General features: G+C 45.8%; 1 protein-coding gene and 1 long non-coding RNA gene across 4 annotated transcripts; one reads left to right on the top strand and one right to left on the bottom strand.

Moving 5' to 3' along the window:
• Positions 1-13985: 13985 nt before the first annotated feature.
• On the bottom strand, positions 13986-14971 carry LOC136117776 (uncharacterized). Its single transcript, XR_010655319.2, has 2 exons — positions 14673-14971; positions 13986-14617 (listed from the first exon to the last, which is right to left on the bottom strand). It is a non-coding gene; the product is annotated as an uncharacterized lncRNA (long non-coding RNA).
• A 181-nt stretch (positions 14972-15152) lies between these two features.
• Positions 15153-16290, top strand: Nubpl (NUBP iron-sulfur cluster assembly factor, mitochondrial). 3 transcript variants are annotated; one of them, XM_017082429.4, is made up of 3 exons: positions 15153-15209; positions 15278-15429; positions 15482-16290. In XM_017082429.4, exons 2-3 carry the CDS (start codon positions 15330-15332, stop codon positions 16189-16191), a joined length of 810 nt encoding a protein of 269 aa, XP_016937918.1. In that variant the 5' UTR covers positions 15153-15209; positions 15278-15329; the 3' UTR covers positions 16192-16290. The 3 variants fall into 3 exon arrangements, with proteins under 3 accessions (XP_016937918.1, XP_016937917.1, XP_070855179.1); XM_017082428.3 differs by lacking the exon at positions 15153-15209 and having other exon boundaries at positions 15216-15429; XM_070999078.1 differs by lacking the exon at positions 15153-15209 and having other exon boundaries at positions 15498-16290.
• The last annotated feature ends 4713 nt before the right edge of the window (positions 16291-21003 follow it).

Raw genomic sequence — 21003 nt, forward strand, 5'->3', positions numbered from 1 at the left:
TGTCTGTCTGTCTGTCTGTCTGTCTGTCTGTCTGTCTGTCTGTCTGTCTGTCTGTCTGTCTGTCTGTCTGTCTGTCTGTCTGTCTGTCTGTCTGTCTGTCTGTCTGTCTGTCTGTCTGTCTGTCTGTCTGTCTGTCTGTCTGTCTGTCTGTCTGTCTGTCTGTCTGTCTGTCTGTCTGTCTGTCTGTCTGTCTGTCTGTCTGTCTGTCTGTCTGTCTGTCTGTCTGTCTGTCTGTCTGTCTGTCTGTCTGTCTGTCTGTCTGTCTGTCTGTCTGTCTGTCTGTCTGTCTGTCTGTCTGTCTGTCTGTCTGTCTGTCTGTCTGTCTGTCTGTCTGTCTGTCTGTCTGTCTGTCTGTCTGTCTGTCTGTCTGTCTGTCTGTCTGTCTGTCTGTCTGTCTGTCTGTCTGTCTGTCTGTCTGTCTGTCTGTCTGTCTGTCTGTCTGTCTGTCTGTCTGTCTGTCTGTCTGTCTGTCTGTCTGTCTGTCTGTCTGTCTGTCTGTCTGTCTGTCTGTCTGTCTGTCTGTCTGTCTGTCTGTCTGTCTGTCTGTCTGTCTGTCTGTCTGTCTGTCTGTCTGTCTGTCTGTCTGTCTGTCTGTCTGTCTGTCTGTCTGTCTGTCTGTCTGTCTGTCTGTCTGTCTGTCTGTCTGTCTGTCTGTCTGTCTGTCTGTCTGTCTGTCTGTCTGTCTGTCTGTCTGTCTGTCTGTCTGTCTGTCTGTCTGTCTGTCTGTCTGTCTGTCTGTCTGTCTGTCTGTCTGTCTGTCTGTCTGTCTGTCTGTCTGTCTGTCTGTCTGTCTGTCTGTCTGTCTGTCTGTCTGTCTGTCTGTCTGTCTGTCTGTCTGTCTGTCTGTCTGTCTGTCTGTCTGTCTGTCTGTCTGTCTGTCTGTCTGTCTGTCTGTCTGTCTGTCTGTCTGTCTGTCTGTCTGTCTGTCTGTCTGTCTGTCTGTCTGTCTGTCTGTCTGTCTGTCTGTCTGTCTGTCTGTCTGTCTGTCTGTCTGTCTGTCTGTCTGTCTGTCTGTCTGTCTGTCTGTCTGTCTGTCTGTCTGTCTGTCTGTCTGTCTGTCTGTCTGTCTGTCTGTCTTGTCTGTCTGTCTGTCTGTCTGTCTGTCTGTCTGTCTGTCTGTCTGTCTGTCTGTCTGTCTGTCTGTCTGTCTGTCTGTCTGTCTGTCTGTCTGTCTGTCTGTCTGTCTGTCTGTCTGTCTGTCTGTCTGTCTGTCTGTCTGTCTGTCTGTCTGTCTGTCTGTCTGTCTGTCTGTCTGTCTGTCTGTCTGTCTGTCTGTCTGTCTGTCTGTCTGTCTGTCTGTCTGTCTGTCTGTCTGTCTGTCTGTCTGTCTGTCTGTCTGTCTGTCTGTCTGTCTGTCTGTCTGTCTGTCTGTCTGTCTGTCTGTCTGTCTGTCTGTCTGTCTGTCTGTCTGTCTGTCTGTCTGTCTGTCTGTCTGTCTGTCTGTCTGTCTGTCTGTCTGTCTGTCTGTCTGTCTGTCTGTCTGTCTGTCTGTCTGTCTGTCTGTCTGTCTGTCTGTCTGTCTGTCTGTCTGTCTGTCTGTCTGTCTGTCTGTCTGTCTGTCTGTCTGTCTGTCTGTCTGTCTGTCTGTCTGTCTGTCTGTCTGTCTGTCTGTCTGTCTGTCTGTCTGTCTGTCTGTCTGTCTGTCTGTCTGTCTGTCTGTCTGTCTGTCTGTCTGTCTGTCTGTCTGTCTGTCTGTCTGTCTGTCTGTCTGTCTGTCTGTCTGTCTGTCTGTCTGTCTGTCTGTCTGTCTGTCTGTCTGTCTGTCTGTCTGTCTGTCTGTCTGTCTGTCTGTCTGTCTGTCTGTCTGTCTGTCTGTCTGTCTGTCTGTCTGTCTGTCTGTCTGTCTGTCTGTCTGTCTGTCTGTCTGTCTGTCTGTCTGTCTGTCTGTCTGTCTGTCTGTCTGTCTGTCTGTCTGTCTGTCTGTCTGTCTGTCTGTCTGTCTGTCTGTCTGTCTGTCTGTCTGTCTGTCTGTCTGTCTGTCTGTCTGTCTGTCTGTCTGTCTGTCTGTCTGTCTGTCTGTCTGTCTGTCTGTCTGTCTGTCTGTCTGTCTGTCTGTCTGTCTGTCTGTCTGTCTGTCTGTCTGTCTGTCTGTCTGTCTGTCTGTCTGTCTGTCTGTCTGTCTGTCTGTCTGTCTGTCTGTCTGTCTGTCTGTCTGTCTGTCTGTCTGTCTGTCTGTCTGTCTGTCTGTCTGTCTGTCTGTCTGTCTGTCTGTCTGTCTGTCTGTCTGTCTGTCTGTCTGTCTGTCTGTCTGTCTGTCTGTCTGTCTGTCTGTCTGTCTGTCTGTCTGTCTGTCTGTCTGTCTGTCTGTCTGTCTGTCTGTCTGTCTGTCTGTCTGTCTGTCTGTCTGTCTGTCTGTCTGTCTGTCTGTCTGTCTGTCTGTCTGTCTGTCTGTCTGTCTGTCTGTCTGTCTGTCTGTCTGTCTGTCTGTCTGTCTGTCTGTCTGTCTGTCTGTCTGTCTGTCTGTCTGTCTGTCTGTCTGTCTGTCTGTCTGTCTGTCTGTCTGTCTGTCTGTCTGTCTGTCTGTCTGTCTGTCTGTCTGTCTGTCTGTCTGTCTGTCTGTCTGTCTGTCTGTCTGTCTGTCTGTCTGTCTGTCTGTCTGTCTGTCTGTCTGTCTGTCTGTCTGTCTGTCTGTCTGTCTGTCTGTCTGTCTGTCTGTCTGTCTGTCTGTCTGTCTGTCTGTCTGTCTGTCTGTCTGTCTGTCTGTCTGTCTGTCTGTCTGTCTGTCTGTCTGTCTGTCTGTCTGTCTGTCTGTCTGTCTGTCTGTCTGTCTGTCTGTCTGTCTGTCTGTCTGTCTGTCTGTCTGTCTGTCTGTCTGTCTGTCTGTCTGTCTGTCTGTCTGTCTGTCTGTCTGTCTGTCTGTCTGTCTGTCTGTCTGTCTGTCTGTCTGTCTGTCTGTCTGTCTGTCTGTCTGTCTGTCTGTCTGTCTGTCTGTCTGTCTGTCTGTCTGTCTGTCTGTCTGTCTGTCTGTCTGTCTGTCTGTCTGTCTGTCTGTCTGTCTGTCTGTCTGTCTGTCTGTCTGTCTGTCTGTCTGTCTGTCTGTCTGTCTGTCTGTCTGTCTGTCTGTCTGTCTGTCTGTCTGTCTGTCTGTCTGTCTGTCTGTCTGTCTGTCTGTCTGTCTGTCTGTCTGTCTGTCTGTCTGTCTGTCTGTCTGTCTGTCTGTCTGTCTGTCTGTCTGTCTGTCTGTCTGTCTGTCTGTCTGTCTGTCTGTCTGTCTGTCTGTCTGTCTGTCTGTCTGTCTGTCTGTCTGTCTGTCTGTCTGTCTGTCTGTCTGTCTGTCTGTCTGTCTGTCTGTCTGTCTGTCTGTCTGTCTGTCTGTCTGTCTGTCTGTCTGTCTGTCTGTCTGTCTGTCTGTCTGTCTGTCTGTCTGTCTGTCTGTCTGTCTGTCTGTCTGTCTGTCTGTCTGTCTGTCTGTCTGTCTGTCTGTCTGTCTGTCTGTCTGTCTGTCTGTCTGTCTGTCTGTCTGTCTGTCTGTCTGTCTGTCTGTCTGTCTGTCTGTCTGTCTGTCTGTCTGTCTGTCTGTCTGTCTGTCTGTCTGTCTGTCTGTCTGTCTGTCTGTCTGTCTGTCTGTCTGTCTGTCTGTCTGTCTGTCTGTCTGTCTGTCTGTCTGTCTGTCTGTCTGTCTGTCTGTCTGTCTGTCTGTCTGTCTGTCTGTCTGTCTGTCTGTCTGTCTGTCTGTCTGTCTGTCTGTCTGTCTGTCTGTCTGTCTGTCTGTCTGTCTGTCTGTCTGTCTGTCTGTCTGTCTGTCTGTCTGTCTGTCTGTCTGTCTGTCTGTCTGTCTGTCTGTCTGTCTGTCTGTCTGTCTGTCTGTCTGTCTGTCTGTCTGTCTGTCTGTCTGTCTGTCTGTCTGTCTGTCTGTCTGTCTGTCTGTCTGTCTGTCTGTCTGTCTGTCTGTCTGTCTGTCTGTCTGTCTGTCTGTCTGTCTGTCTGTCTGTCTGTCTGTCTGTCTGTCTGTCTGTCTGTCTGTCTGTCTGTCTGTCTGTCTGTCTGTCTGTCTGTCTGTCTGTCTGTCTGTCTGTCTGTCTGTCTGTCTGTCTGTCTGTCTGTCTGTCTGTCTGTCTGTCTGTCTGTCTGTCTGTCTGTCTGTCTGTCTGTCTGTCTGTCTGTCTGTCTGTCTGTCTGTCTGTCTGTCTGTCTGTCTGTCTGTCTGTCTGTCTGTCTGTCTGTCTGTCTGTCTGTCTGTCTGTCTGTCTGTCTGTCTGTCTGTCTGTCTGTCTGTCTGTCTGTCTGTCTGTCTGTCTGTCTGTCTGTCTGTCTGTCTGTCTGTCTGTCTGTCTGTCTGTCTGTCTGTCTGTCTGTCTGTCTGTCTGTCTGTCTGTCTGTCTGTCTGTCTGTCTGTCTGTCTGTCTGTCTGTCTGTCTGTCTGTCTGTCTGTCTGTCTGTCTGTCTGTCTGTCTGTCTGTCTGTCTGTCTGTCTGTCTGTCTGTCTGTCTGTCTGTCTGTCTGTCTGTCTGTCTGTCTGTCTGTCTGTCTGTCTGTCTGTCTGTCTGTCTGTCTGTCTGTCTGTCTGTCTGTCTGTCTGTCTGTCTGTCTGTCTGTCTGTCTGTCTGTCTGTCTGTCTGTCTGTCTGTCTGTCTGTCTGTCTGTCTGTCTGTCTGTCTGTCTGTCTGTCTGTCTGTCTGTCTGTCTGTCTGTCTGTCTGTCTGTCTGTCTGTCTGTCTGTCTGTCTGTCTGTCTGTCTGTCTGTCTGTCTGTCTGTCTGTCTGTCTGTCTGTCTGTCTGTCTGTCTGTCTGTCTGTCTGTCTGTCTGTCTGTCTGTCTGTCTGTCTGTCTGTCTGTCTGTCTGTCTGTCTGTCTGTCTGTCTGTCTGTCTGTCTGTCTGTCTGTCTGTCTGTCTGTCTGTCTGTCTGTCTGTCTGTCTGTCTGTCTGTCTGTCTGTCTGTCTGTCTGTCTGTCTGTCTGTCTGTCTGTCTGTCTGTCTGTCTGTCTGTCTGTCTGTCTGTCTGTCTGTCTGTCTGTCTGTCTGTCTGTCTGTCTGTCTGTCTGTCTGTCTGTCTGTCTGTCTGTCTGTCTGTCTGTCTGTCTGTCTGTCTGTCTGTCTGTCTGTCTGTCTGTCTGTCTGTCTGTCTGTCTGTCTGTCTGTCTGTCTGTCTGTCTGTCTGTCTGTCTGTCTGTCTGTCTGTCTGTCTGTCTGTCTGTCTGTCTGTCTGTCTGTCTGTCTGTCTGTCTGTCTGTCTGTCTGTCTGTCTGTCTGTCTGTCTGTCTGTCTGTCTGTCTGTCTGTCTGTCTGTCTGTCTGTCTGTCTGTCTGTCTGTCTGTCTGTCTGTCTGTCTGTCTGTCTGTCTGTCTGTCTGTCTGTCTGTCTGTCTGTCTGTCTGTCTGTCTGTCTGTCTGTCTGTCTGTCTGTCTGTCTGTCTGTCTGTCTGTCTGTCTGTCTGTCTGTCTGTCTGTCTGTCTGTCTGTCTGTCTGTCTGTCTGTCTGTCTGTCTGTCTGTCTGTCTGTCTGTCTGTCTGTCTGTCTGTCTGTCTGTCTGTCTGTCTGTCTGTCTGTCTGTCTGTCTGTCTGTCTGTCTGTCTGTCTGTCTGTCTGTCTGTCTGTCTGTCTGTCTGTCTGTCTGTCTGTCTGTCTGTCTGTCTGTCTGTCTGTCTGTCTGTCTGTCTGTCTGTCTGTCTGTCTGTCTGTCTGTCTGTCTGTCTGTCTGTCTGTCTGTCTGTCTGTCTGTCTGTCTGTCTGTCTGTCTGTCTGTCTGTCTGTCTGTCTGTCTGTCTGTCTGTCTGTCTGTCTGTCTGTCTGTCTGTCTGTCTGTCTGTCTGTCTGTCTGTCTGTCTGTCTGTCTGTCTGTCTGTCTGTCTGTCTGTCTGTCTGTCTGTCTGTCTGTCTGTCTGTCTGTCTGTCTGTCTGTCTGTCTGTCTGTCTGTCTGTCTGTCTGTCTGTCTGTCTGTCTGTCTGTCTGTCTGTCTGTCTGTCTGTCTGTCTGTCTGTCTGTCTGTCTGTCTGTCTGTCTGTCTGTCTGTCTGTCTGTCTGTCTGTCTGTCTGTCTGTCTGTCTGTCTGTCTGTCTGTCTGTCTGTCTGTCTGTCTGTCTGTCTGTCTGTCTGTCTGTCTGTCTGTCTGTCTGTCTGTCTGTCTGTCTGTCTGTCTGTCTGTCTGTCTGTCTGTCTGTCTGTCTGTCTGTCTGTCTGTCTGTCTGTCTGTCTGTCTGTCTGTCTGTCTGTCTGTCTGTCTGTCTGTCTGTCTGTCTGTCTGTCTGTCTGTCTGTCTGTCTGTCTGTCTGTCTGTCTGTCTGTCTGTCTGTCTGTCTGTCTGTCTGTCTGTCTGTCTGTCTGTCTGTCTGTCTGTCTGTCTGTCTGTCTGTCTGTCTGTCTGTCTGTCTGTCTGTCTGTCTGTCTGTCTGTCTGTCTGTCTGTCTGTCTGTCTGTCTGTCTGTCTGTCTGTCTGTCTGTCTGTCTGTCTGTCTGTCTGTCTGTCTGTCTGTCTGTCTGTCTGTCTGTCTGTCTGTCTGTCTGTCTGTCTGTCTGTCTGTCTGTCTGTCTGTCTGTCTGTCTGTCTGTCTGTCTGTCTGTCTGTCTGTCTGTCTGTCTGTCTGTCTGTCTGTCTGTCTGTCTGTCTGTCTGTCTGTCTGTCTGTCTGTCTGTCTGTCTGTCTGTCTGTCTGTCTGTCTGTCTGTCTGTCTGTCTGTCTGTCTGTCTGTCTGTCTGTCTGTCTGTCTGTCTGTCTGTCTGTCTGTCTGTCTGTCTGTCTGTCTGTCTGTCTGTCTGTCTGTCTGTCTGTCTGTCTGTCTGTCTGTCTGTCTGTCTGTCTGTCTGTCTGTCTGTCTGTCTGTCTGTCTGTCTGTCTGTCTGTCTGTCTGTCTGTCTGTCTGTCTGTCTGTCTGTCTGTCTGTCTGTCTGTCTGTCTGTCTGTCTGTCTGTCTGTCTGTCTGTCTGTCTGTCTGTCTGTCTGTCTGTCTGTCTGTCTGTCTGTCTGTCTGTCTGTCTGTCTGTCTGTCTGTCTGTCTGTCTGTCTGTCTGTCTGTCTGTCTGTCTGTCTGTCTGTCTGTCTGTCTGTCTGTCTGTCTGTCTGTCTGTCTGTCTGTCTGTCTGTCTGTCTGTCTGTCTGTCTGTCTGTCTGTCTGTCTGTCTGTCTGTCTGTCTGTCTGTCTGTCTGTCTGTCTGTCTGTCTGTCTGTCTGTCTGTCTGTCTGTCTGTCTGTCTGTCTGTCTGTCTGTCTGTCTGTCTGTCTGTCTGTCTGTCTGTCTGTCTGTCTGTCTGTCTGTCTGTCTGTCTGTCTGTCTGTCTGTCTGTCTGTCTGTCTGTCTGTCTGTCTGTCTGTCTGTCTGTCTGTCTGTCTGTCTGTCTGTCTGTCTGTCTGTCTGTCTGTCTGTCTGTCTGTCTGTCTGTCTGTCTGTCTGTCTGTCTGTCTGTCTGTCTGTCTGTCTGTCTGTCTGTCTGTCTGTCTGTCTGTCTGTCTGTCTGTCTGTCTGTCTGTCTGTCTGTCTGTCTGTCTGTCTGTCTGTCTGTCTGTCTGTCTGTCTGTCTGTCTGTCTGTCTGTCTGTCTGTCTGTCTGTCTGTCTGTCTGTCTGTCTGTCTGTCTGTCTGTCTGTCTGTCTGTCTGTCTGTCTGTCTGTCTGTCTGTCTGTCTGTCTGTCTGTCTGTCTGTCTGTCTGTCTGTCTGTCTGTCTGTCTGTCTGTCTGTCTGTCTGTCTGTCTGTCTGTCTGTCTGTCTGTCTGTCTGTCTGTCTGTCTGTCTGTCTGTCTGTCTGTCTGTCTGTCTGTCTGTCTGTCTGTCTGTCTGTCTGTCTGTCTGTCTGTCTGTCTGTCTGTCTGTCTGTCTGTCTGTCTGTCTGTCTGTCTGTCTGTCTGTCTGTCTGTCTGTCTGTCTGTCTGTCTGTCTGTCTGTCTGTCTGTCTGTCTGTCTGTCTGTCTGTCTGTCTGTCTGTCTGTCTGTCTGTCTGTCTGTCTGTCTGTCTGTCTGTCTGTCTGTCTGTCTGTCTGTCTGTCTGTCTGTCTGTCTGTCTGTCTGTCTGTCTGTCTGTCTGTCTGTCTGTCTGTCTGTCTGTCTGTCTGTCTGTCTGTCTGTCTGTCTGTCTGTCTGTCTGTCTGTCTGTCTGTCTGTCTGTCTGTCTGTCTGTCTGTCTGTCTGTCTGTCTGTCTGTCTGTCTGTCTGTCTGTCTGTCTGTCTGTCTGTCTGTCTGTCTGTCTGTCTGTCTGTCTGTCTGTCTGTCTGTCTGTCTGTCTGTCTGTCTGTCTGTCTGTCTGTCTGTCTGTCTGTCTGTCTGTCTGTCTGTCTGTCTGTCTGTCTGTCTGTCTGTCTGTCTGTCTGTCTGTCTGTCTGTCTGTCTGTCTGTCTGTCTGTCTGTCTGTCTGTCTGTCTGTCTGTCTGTCTGTCTGTCTGTCTGTCTGTCTGTCTGTCTGTCTGTCTGTCTGTCTGTCTGTCTGTCTGTCTGTCTGTCTGTCTGTCTGTCTGTCTGTCTGTCTGTCTGTCTGTCTGTCTGTCTGTCTGTCTGTCTGTCTGTCTGTCTGTCTGTCTGTCTGTCTGTCTGTCTGTCTGTCTGTCTGTCTGTCTGTCTGTCTGTCTGTCTGTCTGTCTGTCTGTCTGTCTGTCTGTCTGTCTGTCTGTCTGTCTGTCTGTCTGTCTGTCTGTCTGTCTGTCTGTCTGTCTGTCTGTCTGTCTGTCTGTCTGTCTGTCTGTCTGTCTGTCTGTCTGTCTGTCTGTCTGTCTGTCTGTCTGTCTGTCTGTCTGTCTGTCTGTCTGTCTGTCTGTCTGTCTGTCTGTCTGTCTGTCTGTCTGTCTGTCTGTCTGTCTGTCTGTCTGTCTGTCTGTCTGTCTGTCTGTCTGTCTGTCTGTCTGTCTGTCTGTCTGTCTGTCTGTCTGTCTGTCTGTCTGTCTGTCTGTCTGTCTGTCTGTCTGTCTGTCTGTCTGTCTGTCTGTCTGTCTGTCTGTCTGTCTGTCTGTCTGTCTGTCTGTCTGTCTGTCTGTCTGTCTGTCTGTCTGTCTGTCTGTCTGTCTGTCTGTCTGTCTGTCTGTCTGTCTGTCTGTCTGTCTGTCTGTCTGTCTGTCTGTCTGTCTGTCTGTCTGTCTGTCTGTCTGTCTGTCTGTCTGTCTGTCTGTCTGTCTGTCTGTCTGTCTGTCTGTCTGTCTGTCTGTCTGTCTGTCTGTCTGTCTGTCTGTCTGTCTGTCTGTCTGTCTGTCTGTCTGTCTGTCTGTCTGTCTGTCTGTCTGTCTGTCTGTCTGTCTGTCTGTCTGTCTGTCTGTCTGTCTGTCTGTCTGTCTGTCTGTCTGTCTGTCTGTCTGTCTGTCTGTCTGTCTGTCTGTCTGTCTGTCTGTCTGTCTGTCTGTCTGTCTGTCTGTCTGTCTGTCTGTCTGTCTGTCTGTCTGTCTGTCTGTCTGTCTGTCTGTCTGTCTGTCTGTCTGTCTGTCTGTCTGTCTGTCTGTCTGTCTGTCTGTCTGTCTGTCTGTCTGTCTGTCTGTCTGTCTGTCTGTCTGTCTGTCTGTCTGTCTGTCTGTCTGTCTGTCTGTCTGTCTGTCTGTCTGTCTGTCTGTCTGTCTGTCTGTCTGTCTGTCTGTCTGTCTGTCTGTCTGTCTGTCTGTCTGTCTGTCTGTCTGTCTGTCTGTCTGTCTGTCTGTCTGTCTGTCTGTCTGTCTGTCTGTCTGTCTGTCTGTCTGTCTGTCTGTCTGTCTGTCTGTCTGTCTGTCTGTCTGTCTGTCTGTCTGTCTGTCTGTCTGTCTGTCTGTCTGTCTGTCTGTCTGTCTGTCTGTCTGTCTGTCTGTCTGTCTGTCTGTCTGTCTGTCTGTCTGTCTGTCTGTCTGTCTGTCTGTCTGTCTGTCTGTCTGTCTTGTCTGTCTGTCTGTCTGTCTGTCTGTCTGTCTGTCTGTCTGTCTGTCTGTCTGTCTGTCTGTCTGTCTGTCTGTCTGTCTGTCTGTCTGTCTGTCTGTCTGTCTGTCTGTCTGTCTGTCTGTCTGTCTGTCTGTCTGTCTGTCTGTCTGTCTGTCTGTCTGTCTGTCTGTCTGTCTGTCTGTCTGTCTGTCTGTCTGTCTGTCTGTCTGTCTGTCCTGTCTGTCTGTCTGTCTGTCTGTCTGTCTGTCTGTCTGTCTGTCTGTCAGTCTGTCTGTCTGTCTGTCTGTCTGTCTGTCTGTCTGTCTGTCTGTCTGTCTGTCTGTCTGTCTGTCTGTCTGTCTGTCTGTCTGTCTGTCTGTCTGTCTGTCCTGTCTGTCTGTCTGTCTGTCTGTCTGTCTGTCTGTCTGTCTGTCTGTCTGTCTGTCTGTCTGTCTGTCTGTCTGTCTGTCTGTCTGTCTGTCTGTCTGTCTGTCTGTCTGTCTGTCTGTCTGTCTGTCTGTCTGTCTGTCTGTCTGTCTGTCTGTCTGTCTGTCTGTCTGTCTGTCTGTCTGTCTGTCTGTCTGTCTGTCTGTCTGTCTGTCTGTCTGTCTGTCTGTCTGTCTGTCTGTCTGTCTGTCTGTCTGTCTGTCTGTCTGTCTGTCTGTCTGTCTGTCTGTCTGTCTGTCTGTCTGTCTGTCTGTCTGTCTGTCTGTCTGTCTGTCTGTCTGTCTGTCTGTCTGTCTGTCTGTCTGTCTGTCTGTCTGTCTGTCTGTCTGTCTGTCTGTCTGTCTGTCTGTCTGTCTGTCTGTCTGTCTGTCTGTCTGTCTGTCTGTCTGTCTGTCTGTCTGTCTGTCTGTCTGTCTGTCTGTCTGTCTGTCTGTCTGTCTGTCTGTCTGTCTGTCTGTCTGTCTGTCTGTCTGTCTGTCTGTCTGTCTGTCTGTCTGTCTGTCTGTCTGTCTGTCTGTCTGTCTGTCTGTCTGTCTGTCTGTCTGTCTGTCTGTCTGTCTGTCTGTCTGTCTGTCTGTCTGTCTGTCTGTCTGTCTGTCTGTCTGTCTGTCTGTCTGTCTGTCTGTCTGTCTGTCTGTCTGTCTGTCTGTCTGTCTGTCTGTCTGTCTGTCTGTCTGTCTGTCTGTCTGTCTGTCTGTCTGTCTGTCTGTCTGTCTGTCTGTCTGTCTGTCTGTCTGTCTGTCTGTCTGTCTGTCTGTCTGTCTGTCTGTCTGTCTGTCTGTCTGTCTGTCTGTCTGTCTGTCTGTCTGTCTGTCTGTCTGTCTGTCTGTCTGTCTGTCTGTCTGTCTGTCTGTCTGTCTGTCTGTCTGTCTGTCTGTCTGTCTGTCTGTCTGTCTGTCTGTCTGTCTGTCTGTCTGTCTGTCTGTCTGTCTGTCTGTCTGTCTGTCTGTCTGTCTGTCTGTCTGTCTGTCTGTCTGTCTGTCTGTCTGTCTGTCTGTCTGTCTGTCTGTCTGTCTGTCTGTCTGTCTGTCTGTCTGTCTGTCTGTCTGTCTGTCTGTCTGTCTGTCTGTCTGTCTGTCTGTCTGTCTGTCTGTCTGTCTGTCTGTCTGTCTGTCTGTCTGTCTGTCTGTCTGTCTGTCTGTCTGTCTGTCTGTCTGTCTGTCTGTCTGTCTGTCTGTCTGTCTGTCTGTCTGTCTGTCTGTCTGTCTGTCTGTCTGTCTGTCTGTCTGTCTGTCTGTCTGTCTGTCTGTCTGTCTGTCTGTCTGTCTGTCTGTCTGTCTGTCTGTCTGTCTGTCTGTCTGTCTGTCTGTCTGTCTGTCTGTCTGTCTGTCTGTCTGTCTGTCTGTCTGTCTGTCTGTCTGTCTGTCTGTCTGTCTGTCTGTCTGTCTGTCTGTCTGTCTGTCTGTCTGTCTGTCTGTCTGTCTGTCTGTCTGTCTGTCTGTCTGTCTGTCTGTCTGTCTGTCTGTCTGTCTGTCTGTCTGTCTGTCTGTCTGTCTGTCTGTCTGTCTGTCTGTCTGTCTGTCTGTCTGTCTGTCTGTCTGTCTGTCTGTCTGTCTGTCTGTCTGTCTGTCTGTCTGTCTGTCTGTCTGTCTGTCTGTCTGTCTGTCTGTCTGTCTGTCTGTCTGTCTGTCTGTCTGTCTGTCTGTCTGTCTGTCTGTCTGTCTGTCTGTCTGTCTGTCTGTCTGTCTGTCTGTCTGTCTGTCTGTCTGTCTGTCTGTCTGTCTGTCTGTCTGTCTGTCTGTCTGTCTGTCTGTCTGTCTGTCTGTCTGTCTGTCTGTCTGTCTGTCTGTCTGTCTGTCTGTCTGTCTGTCTGTCTGTCTGTCTGTCTGTCTGTCTGTCTGTCTGTCTGTCTGTCTGTCTGTCTGTCTGTCTGTCTGTCTGTCTGTCTGTCTGTCTGTCTGTCTGTCTGTCTGTCTGTCTGTCTGTCTGTCTGTCTGTCTGTCTGTCTGTCTGTCTGTCTGTCTGTCTGTCTGTCTGTCTGTCTGTCTGTCTGTCTGTCTGTCTGTCTGTCTGTCTGTCTGTCTGTCTGTAATACGCCACCAAGCCGCTAGGGGCGCTGTAGGCTAGTTGCCCCTATAGTCTAGGTAGCGCCATAGGCTAGGTGACGCTATAGCCCATATGGAATAATGGGCTAGGTGGTTAGTGAATATGGGGCGTTGCTTAAAGCATATTTTCATCCCTCTTGCATTCACGTTAGGTGAGTAACGGTGAGTAACAGTTTTTTGTCCTACCACTTTTAAAAACCCGTTAGCCTAGCGGGAAAACCTAAAATATAAAGCCTGATTTTAAAGGCATAAAGTTCCTTAGCAATTAATGATACTGATACGTAATTTTTGTCGTTAAAAATGTAAATGTAAATGTAAAATGTCAATGTGCTAATCGCTGCGCCTTTGGTTAAATTATTCATGTTCAATAGATAGTCATATCAAAAAAAAAATTGCTAACCACTTTTTGCTTATGTTCTTAAAATTGGTTTGAACGATTTCTGTTTAAGTTTTAAACTCTTTTGCCCCAAAGATTCCTCAACTTTTGATATGTAACATTTTTTGTCATAAAAATTACCGTTTCGAAAACGAGTATTTTGGGCGATAAAAAATGGAACCCGATACAGGTCAGTATAAAAAACATTTCATGCTTACTGGAATTGTCGAAAACAATGCAACAATTATTTGATGAGAAATTAGTTTTTAATTAAGTCAAATGAAAACATTTAGATAGTTTAGTTTAATATTAAAAACTAAAGGCTTAACATTTTTATTAATAAATAAATTATTAAAACTAAAAACTTGTTGTACGTAGAATTGACACATTCTTTAAAGTACGGTATACAGTATCCCAATTAACTTGGCCTTGCCAACGAAAAATATAATATAAAAGTGGATAAGAGTATCGCAGCATAAGTGAACAAAACTCCCATTTTTTTAATGAGACCCTCTAAACGAGGTAAGGTGTCGGGTCGAGCGGACCATCGACTTAGAAAAGTTCTGATATCAACATTTCAATATATTTTCTTAAGGTTTCCATCTTTTAAAAATGTAAATAGCGGACAAAGGTGGACAAAACGTAACAAATCATTCCATAAAAAACCCTTTAAAAAATTCAACTTTTTATACCCGTTACTCGTAGAGTAAAAGGGTATACTAGATTCGTCGGATGGTATGTAACAGGCAGCGCTAAAGCGAAACCCCCCTCTGTGTGAATAGGATGTTAGTCGCCATGAAACATCGATTTTTCTAAAAATGTTAAAAACATCGATGCATCGATGATTCAATCAATGTTTTTCCACCCCTCTATTGGATGGTGTTCTGTGGTAATTGACTCTAAGTCTTCCGTTCATATTTAGTATTTGTATACTAAGCAGCGTGACGGAATATGGTTTTTTATATACTTTTTGATATATAATCAGCTCAGATTTTTCTCAATTGTATAATTTTGGTATAAAATGAAATGTTTACTCGTTTTCATGGTATCCCATGCTATTTTCTGTTGGGCCACACTTTGTAATTCCATTTCGCAAGCTATGAGCAAACAAAAATATCGCGATGAGTGGGAGACCATCTCCGAAAACAATAAATTGCTTAGCAGGATAAAAATGGATGCCCACTGTAAAGCATGCGAGTGTGAGATCATGAGCGCACTGGCGCCTATAAAACAACGCGCGGCGTCCCAGAAGCATAAAGAGAAAACTAAATTAAATTAAACTTAAAGCCTAGTACTCACATCGACGAAAACCGCGAGCTAACCATAGGAGTGAGCAAGAGGCAGATACGCGGCTAACGCGGTACTCAGATATACTAGAAAAAATACGTGATTTAGGTAGTGAATTTAATCTTTGTCGGTGTTCGTGCAAAGGCGATGTGGAAACCAACAATTAAAAATGGAAGGAAAACCAAAAAAAATACTGCAGGAGGTCAGTGCAGATGTAAAAGGACGCCTAATCCTTCCTGTTGCCCTTTGTTGTGGGATTTCACCGACAGGAAGTATTACCACAACAGGGGCAAATCCGCAAAATAGTAAAAGTGCTGGATGAGATCCACTAGAGAATCCCAGTGTCCCTACATGGACATTCTGCCGGGCAAAGAAAGTAAGATCTTGCCAAAAGAATTGGTTTGCTTGTACTAATAGATGTATCTTTTTAGCAGAACCACCAGTATTATGATCTCCGACGACCTCTCCATTAGGACTCCGTACACCACCACCTCCTACTTTGCAGCTTAAGCGGAGCTGGTGGACCCGCTGGCTTCTATAGGGAGGAGGAAAATAGGGCGCCCGCTAAGGACCAGTTGAAGAAGCCATAGTCAGCCACTGCCAGGATGCTGGGCGACTTCCTGCAGCATCAGCGGATCAACCCCGTTCTCCCACTTCCTCAAGGTCCAATATGAATATTGGGACTCGGAGCTGTGCTGCGGTGGCGCGGGAAAGATGGCGAAGCATCCCTGGGACGAGAAGGAAGCTTTAAACTACATAAATAAAAACATTCCTTGAACATACCATTTATTTTTATTTTAATTTCTTTGTGTACCAGCAGACTCCTACTTTTTTATTTTTCCAAATGATTTGTTTTCCGTTTGGCAACAAACCCAGCTACTTGGCAGTAAGACCATGCTACATGCGTTGCTGGTGAACTTTGAAAACTTCAGTCACACCACAATGAATAAGATTTTTCGACTAGTGAAACTCTTAGCCGATCTGAGTACTAGGCTTAATAATAATTCTTAGTTAATTTAGTACTTAGAAACTCGACTTGTTTACAATAAAAGTATGCATATAAATGATACTCGAATGAATTTTAAGGACTTTCATAATTTTAAGAAAATGAATCAAAATATTGATTTTGAAACTTAAAATGAAATTTAAAAAAGAAATAATATCTTTTATATATTTGTAAACATAATTCAAATATTCATGCGTTTTAAGTGACATGTTTAATGGTATTTTTATGGAATATTCTGAAACATCAAATGGTATATTTTAGAGTATTTTTGACGGATAAATCGTATTTTTCGATTTGGTCACGCTATACTAAGGGTATGTTGTTGCTCCAAAATATATTTGGTTAATCTTTAATGTCAAGCCATGGTACCTCTATTGACCAGCATTCCTCGGCGCACATACGCAACTAAATTGATCGGGTCCCAGGTGGCTTTAATGGCTCGTGGACTGCCAAAAAAGGAACCCATTACTGGCGTGCAGGACATTATAGTAGTGGCATCAGGAAAGGGAGGTGTTGGCAAAAGCACCGTCGCAGGTGGGCGAGGATGAGTTATTCTAAGACATTGTGATGTTATTCGTTTTAATAGCTAATTTCGCCTGCAGCTTGGCCAGACTGGGCAAACGAGTCGGGTTGCTAGACGGAGATATTTTCGGACCTACAGTTCCTCTTCTAATGAACGTCCACAATGAGCCGTTTGTAAACGATAGGAATCTAATGATTCCGGCCCAAAATTACAATGTAAAATGCTTGTCTATGGGCATGCTTACACCTTTGGAGTCCTCTGTTATATGGCGCGGTCCTCTTGTGATGTCAGCCATACGACGGCTGTTAAAAGGAACTGAATGGGGACCGTTAGATGTTTTGGTTATAGATACACCGCCAGGAACAGGAGATGTGCATCTTTCAATATCTCAAGAAGCACCCATCACAGGTGTCATCTTGGTAACAACTCCTCATACTGCTGCTGTGCATGTGACTTTAAAGGGAGCAAGGATGTACGAAAAGTTAAATGTTCCTATCTTTGGTGTAGTGGAGAACATGGGTTATAACATCTGTAAAAACTGCAATCAACGAATGGATTTCTTTCATAAAAGCTTAATGAATTCTCTCCCACGTAAGCTTATGTCTCTTCCGCTAGACTCGCACATAGCAGAGTGCAACGAGAATGGCGTCCCTGTTGTTATAAAGCATCCAGACAGCGCTTATACAAATCTATTTACCCAATTGGCAAGAGAGATTTCGGAAATTCTTGACAAAAAAAATTCAACTAATCCACACGAAAATAGTGAAGCCTAAAACGACCAACTTAAGTGGTCCCCATATTGTTTCTTGCGGATGTATTTGTAAGTTTTGATGTTGTATTGCTGAAGAGCTATTAAAGATACCTATAACGAAGTTACGAATTCATTTACATAAATGTGATCGGCAAAAAAATTATTTGATGACTTAAAGCCTATTTACACTAGGGTGGAGCTATGAGGTTATTGGCCTAGTACTCAGATCGACGAAAACCGCGAGCAAACCATAGGAGTGAGCGAGAGGCAAATACGCGGTTAACGCTTTTCGTCGGGTCTGTTTTTCAGCGCGGTACTCTGATGAGCTAAGGAAATACCAGAAAAAATACCAGACTTCGCGAGTGAATTTTCGGTGAAATTTAATCTTTGGCGGTGATCGAGCAAAGGCGATGTGGAAACTAAAAATTAAAAATGGAAGGAAAACCCCAAAATCGGATGTAGGAGGTCAGTGCAGATGAAATAGGACGCCAAATCCAAGCTTATGCCCTTTATTAAGGGATTTCACCGACAGGAAGCAATTCCACAAAAAGGGCAAGTTCGCAAATAGTTGAAGTGCTGGAGGAGATCCACTAAAGAATCCCAGTGGGAGGGAACATGCCGAGTGGGACTTCGATCCTTACGTGGACATCCTGCCGGGCGCGTCCTCGCAAAGATAGTAAGATCTGGCCAAAAGAATTTGGTTGCGTTGTACTAATATAAGTATCTTTTTAGCAGAACCACCAGTAATACGATCTCCGACGACCTCTCCCTTAAGACTCCGGACACCACCACCACCAGCTACTTGGTAGCTTAAGCGGGCTAAGAGTTTCACTAGTCGAACAATCTTATTCTTTGCAGTGTGACCGAAGTTTTCAAAGTTCACCCGTTATGCATGTAGCATAGTTTTACTGTCAAGCAGCTGGGTTTGTTGACAACCCCGAAAACAAATCAACTGGAACAATTTAAAAAAGAAGAGTCTGCTGGTGCACAAAGAAATTGACATAACAATAAATATAATGTTCGACGAATGTTTTATTTATGTAAATTAGTATTTAAAGCTTTTTTCTCGAACCACGGATGCTTCGCCATCTGCCATTTCAGTTCCGAATCCCAATAGTCATATTGGACCTTGAAGAAGTGGGAGCCGGATTGGGAACCAGCAACCTGTTAATAGCTGGTGATGGCTCCTTTAGCTGTCCCCTAGCGTGCGACTTTATTTCCTCCTCCCTATAGACGCCGACGTACTAATTCTTAAATTCCCCACCGCATTTGCAGGAACTCCACCAAAGATTAAATCTCTTATTCTTTGGGCCGCGGCTCACGGCGTTCATCAAAATTCACTCGCTAAATCTGGTATACTTTCTGGTACTTCCTTAGCTCATCTGAGTACTAGTACTAGGCTTTAACAAGAAGTTATGGTGGGAGAAACTATGTATCTCCGTTGCTAGTGGCCTTTAAGGCACGACAGGCAATTTGTATGAATTAAATGAATAATGACGGAAATGCCGGAGTTTCGTTTTCGAGCAAGTGCTCTTTATTAATAAAAAAATCGAACTAAACTTATGGCTAACCTAAATTAAAATGCATGGCGGGGCATGGTGCCCGTGTCAGACCGCAGACCAAGCACAAATTGCAAAAGTCGTACGATCGCTGGCCACCAATAAGACAAAGGCACAAAGGCTGGATCAGCTCTCTGGCACCATAAGGGTGGTACAATATTAGCGTGGAACCATACATGAGTGAACAAAAAGTATAAGTGTGATATATTAAATATATGAGGGTAAGTTTAGTAATAATGTCAAATATAGAAATGAAATTTATAAAATATAAAATTGGCCTGCCTAGCCTATGCTGGTTGTTAACTTACATTACTCTTTGTGCTTAAAATGCTAACAAGTATTTTTTGCATCCTTATGGTGCAATCTTGCCAGAATTTTTTGTGGCAATGAACGGCTAGCTGTCATCATCCAAATGCCGGGTACGGATACGGTAACTCCTCTCCGTGGTCTATGACTTCCTGATATTCCTAATATATTATAAATATTATAATATTAACAAGGGAAAACGCTATAGTCGAGTACCTCGACCATCAGATACCTGTTACTCATCTAAAGGGACCAAAGGGAAATGGAGATATGCAAGCAGTAAAGCGAGATTAAAAGTTAAAATTTTTTTCTAGCACGAAAATTGGGGCGCCGCAGGCTTAGGCGGTTTGTGGGAGTTAGAGTGGGCGTGGAAAACGTGGATCAATCGATAGGTATTCACTAGACTAATACATTTCAGTTTAAATTTTGTATCTAGCATAAAAATTGTGGGCACCACAGATTTGGCGGTTTGTGGGCGTTAAAGTTGGCGTTGCATCTTCGCGTAACAAACTTGCACTGCGTACAAGGCTACGGAATCTAAATCTGAAATCCCAATTCTCTATCTTTGATAGTTTCCGAGATATCCGCGTTCATATGAGCCCTTTTTTAAGTTTGTGGGCGGTTTGTGGGCGTTAAAGTGGGCGTGGCAAACTTTTTTTGGGTTTATCAATAGGTACTGATGAGGACAATACATTTGAGTTAAAATTTTTTATTCTAGCATCAAAACTGTAGGAGCCACAGCTTTGGGCGGTTTGTGGGCGTTAGAGTGGGCGTGGCACTCTGCTGAAACAAACTTGCGCTCTGTAAGAAGCTCAGGAATGTGCATGCCAAATCTCAATAGTCTAGCTCTTATAGTTTCCGAGATCTCAGCGTTCATACGGACGGACAAACAGACGGTCAGACGGACATGGCTAGATCGACTCGGCTAGTGATCCTGATCAAGAATATATATACTTTATGGGGTCGGACACGCTTCCTTCTGCCTGTTAATACTGTCCGACGAATCTAGTATACCCTTTTACCCTACGAGTAACGGGTATAAAAATATTCCATATATGACAAAAAGATATCTCGAGGTTCAGGTCCACTTTGTTATTGTGTATGGTTACCTCCTTTGTCACTGTTTTTGTAAACTTTATTCTATCTTCCATCTATTCCACAATTTCGAAAAGGATCCAGATTTTATTTAAGCTTCTCCGCAAGTATTATTTATCACTTTATGTATTGCGTTGAAGATAAATATGCGGTGGTCCACTGGTGCTACAATCATCTCTCTTTCCTTGATGTCGATCGAATCGCAGTTAGATGCTTTGCTCTTCAATATCCAACTCGCCGCTCTCGCAAATAAACACTATTCCAAGTCTATTACATTGCTTATTCAAAAAACTCATTGCAACAAATTTTGAAATAATGTTATATTTAAGGGAAACGGCACGACATGATATAATTTGTTTTCTGTTGGTTCAAATAACGGTACTCTTATACGAAATACAACTTTTTCTTTGTTAATCTGTGTCTGCGTTGTTAAAAGCTCATATATGTGTTCACTAGATTGGATTTGCAGATCTTTACCAATTAGGAATTGCTTACTTTTATTTAGCTCTACTTTTGATAAAATAAATTTCGGAATAACTCGAAGTTTTGCTATTACATGCTCTCTGCTAACAATTCAATATTATAGCTTATTCTGTTTAAATGTTGCAGCTTGTGAATGTCCACTCTCTAAATAAATTATTCTTGTAATTTTTTTTGAATAACTGAATATCATGTTGCTCACTATTTATGTGCATTGTTATATTTTTGAATTTGCTAAGAGTTTAGGTTAGGTTAGGTAAGGGCGGCTGTCGGACTATAGTCCGACACACTTAGACCCCTATGGGTCCATTGTGATACCGCATGATCTCGTTTTTCCTTATCTAAAGTCCCGTTTCAAGTAGCTTCAACCTGTGTTAGGCTGATCAGCATTTAATAAAGGCACTTATGTTTTTGAGATTAATCTCCGATACTTCGGTAAGATCGTCGATGAAGGGACTTCCTAAGTGTTTCAGTCTGAGTCTGCATAGGGACGGGCAGAAGCAGAGAAGATGTTCTACCGTTTCCACTTCTTCCTCATCCCTGCAGCTTCTGCAGAAATCATTTTGCGGGGCTTTTAGCCTGCCGGCATGTGCGCCAACAAGCCAGTGGCCTGTAAGAGCTCGAATCAACATGCCACACTCTGTGCGGCTGAGTTTGAGTAACTCCGAGGTTTTTTTGTTGTTTATCACAGGCCATGTCTGTTGAGAGATGCGACACTGTGGTGCGTTTTGCCAATGGGTGTTGGCTAGTGTGTTGAAGTGGTTTTTTATGTTTAGCTTGCAAGTAGCCATGGGCATACCGAAATTTTTCTCTCCTGTGTGGCGTGATCGCTAAAAGAGAGATTACAATTGTTTAGAATGGGTGGGTTGAGTTGTGGAATTTTGTATCTATTTGTAAATAGAACTAGTTCCGTTTTCGAGGGACTTACCCCGAGTCCGTTCGCTATTGTCCATTCCGATAGTATTTTAAGTTTAGCGGTCATAAGATCGCAAAGTGTTTGTGGATATTTTCGCCATCATCTTACAACCTCCTCCTTCCAGAATCCGCAGTAGTCTATTTACTGCGATATTCCACAAGAGGGGTGATAGTAAACCACCTTGCGGGGTGCCTCTGTTCACTAGTCTAGTCTGGGTTGAGGTCCCTAGTGTGGCTGTGACCATCCTCCTTATCAGCAATTTATGGATTAGCCTCACCATTGGCGGCTCAACCCCTAGTTCTGTGAGAGATTCTGTTATAGCAGTGGGGAGCACGTTATTGAAGGCTCCCTCCATATCCAGGAAGGCGATCAGTGTGTATTCTTTGATGCTGAGTGATTTCTCGATGCTGCTTACCGCCAAAAGTAGCGCCGATTCGGTTGATTTACCTTTTGTAAAAGCGTGCTGTGCTTCTGATAT

The sequence above is a fragment of the Drosophila suzukii genome, unplaced genomic scaffold (assembly GCF_043229965.1).
Source record: "Drosophila suzukii unplaced genomic scaffold, CBGP_Dsuzu_IsoJpt1.0 scf_35, whole genome shotgun sequence".
Taxonomy (NCBI): Eukaryota; Metazoa; Arthropoda; class Insecta; order Diptera; family Drosophilidae; genus Drosophila; species Drosophila suzukii.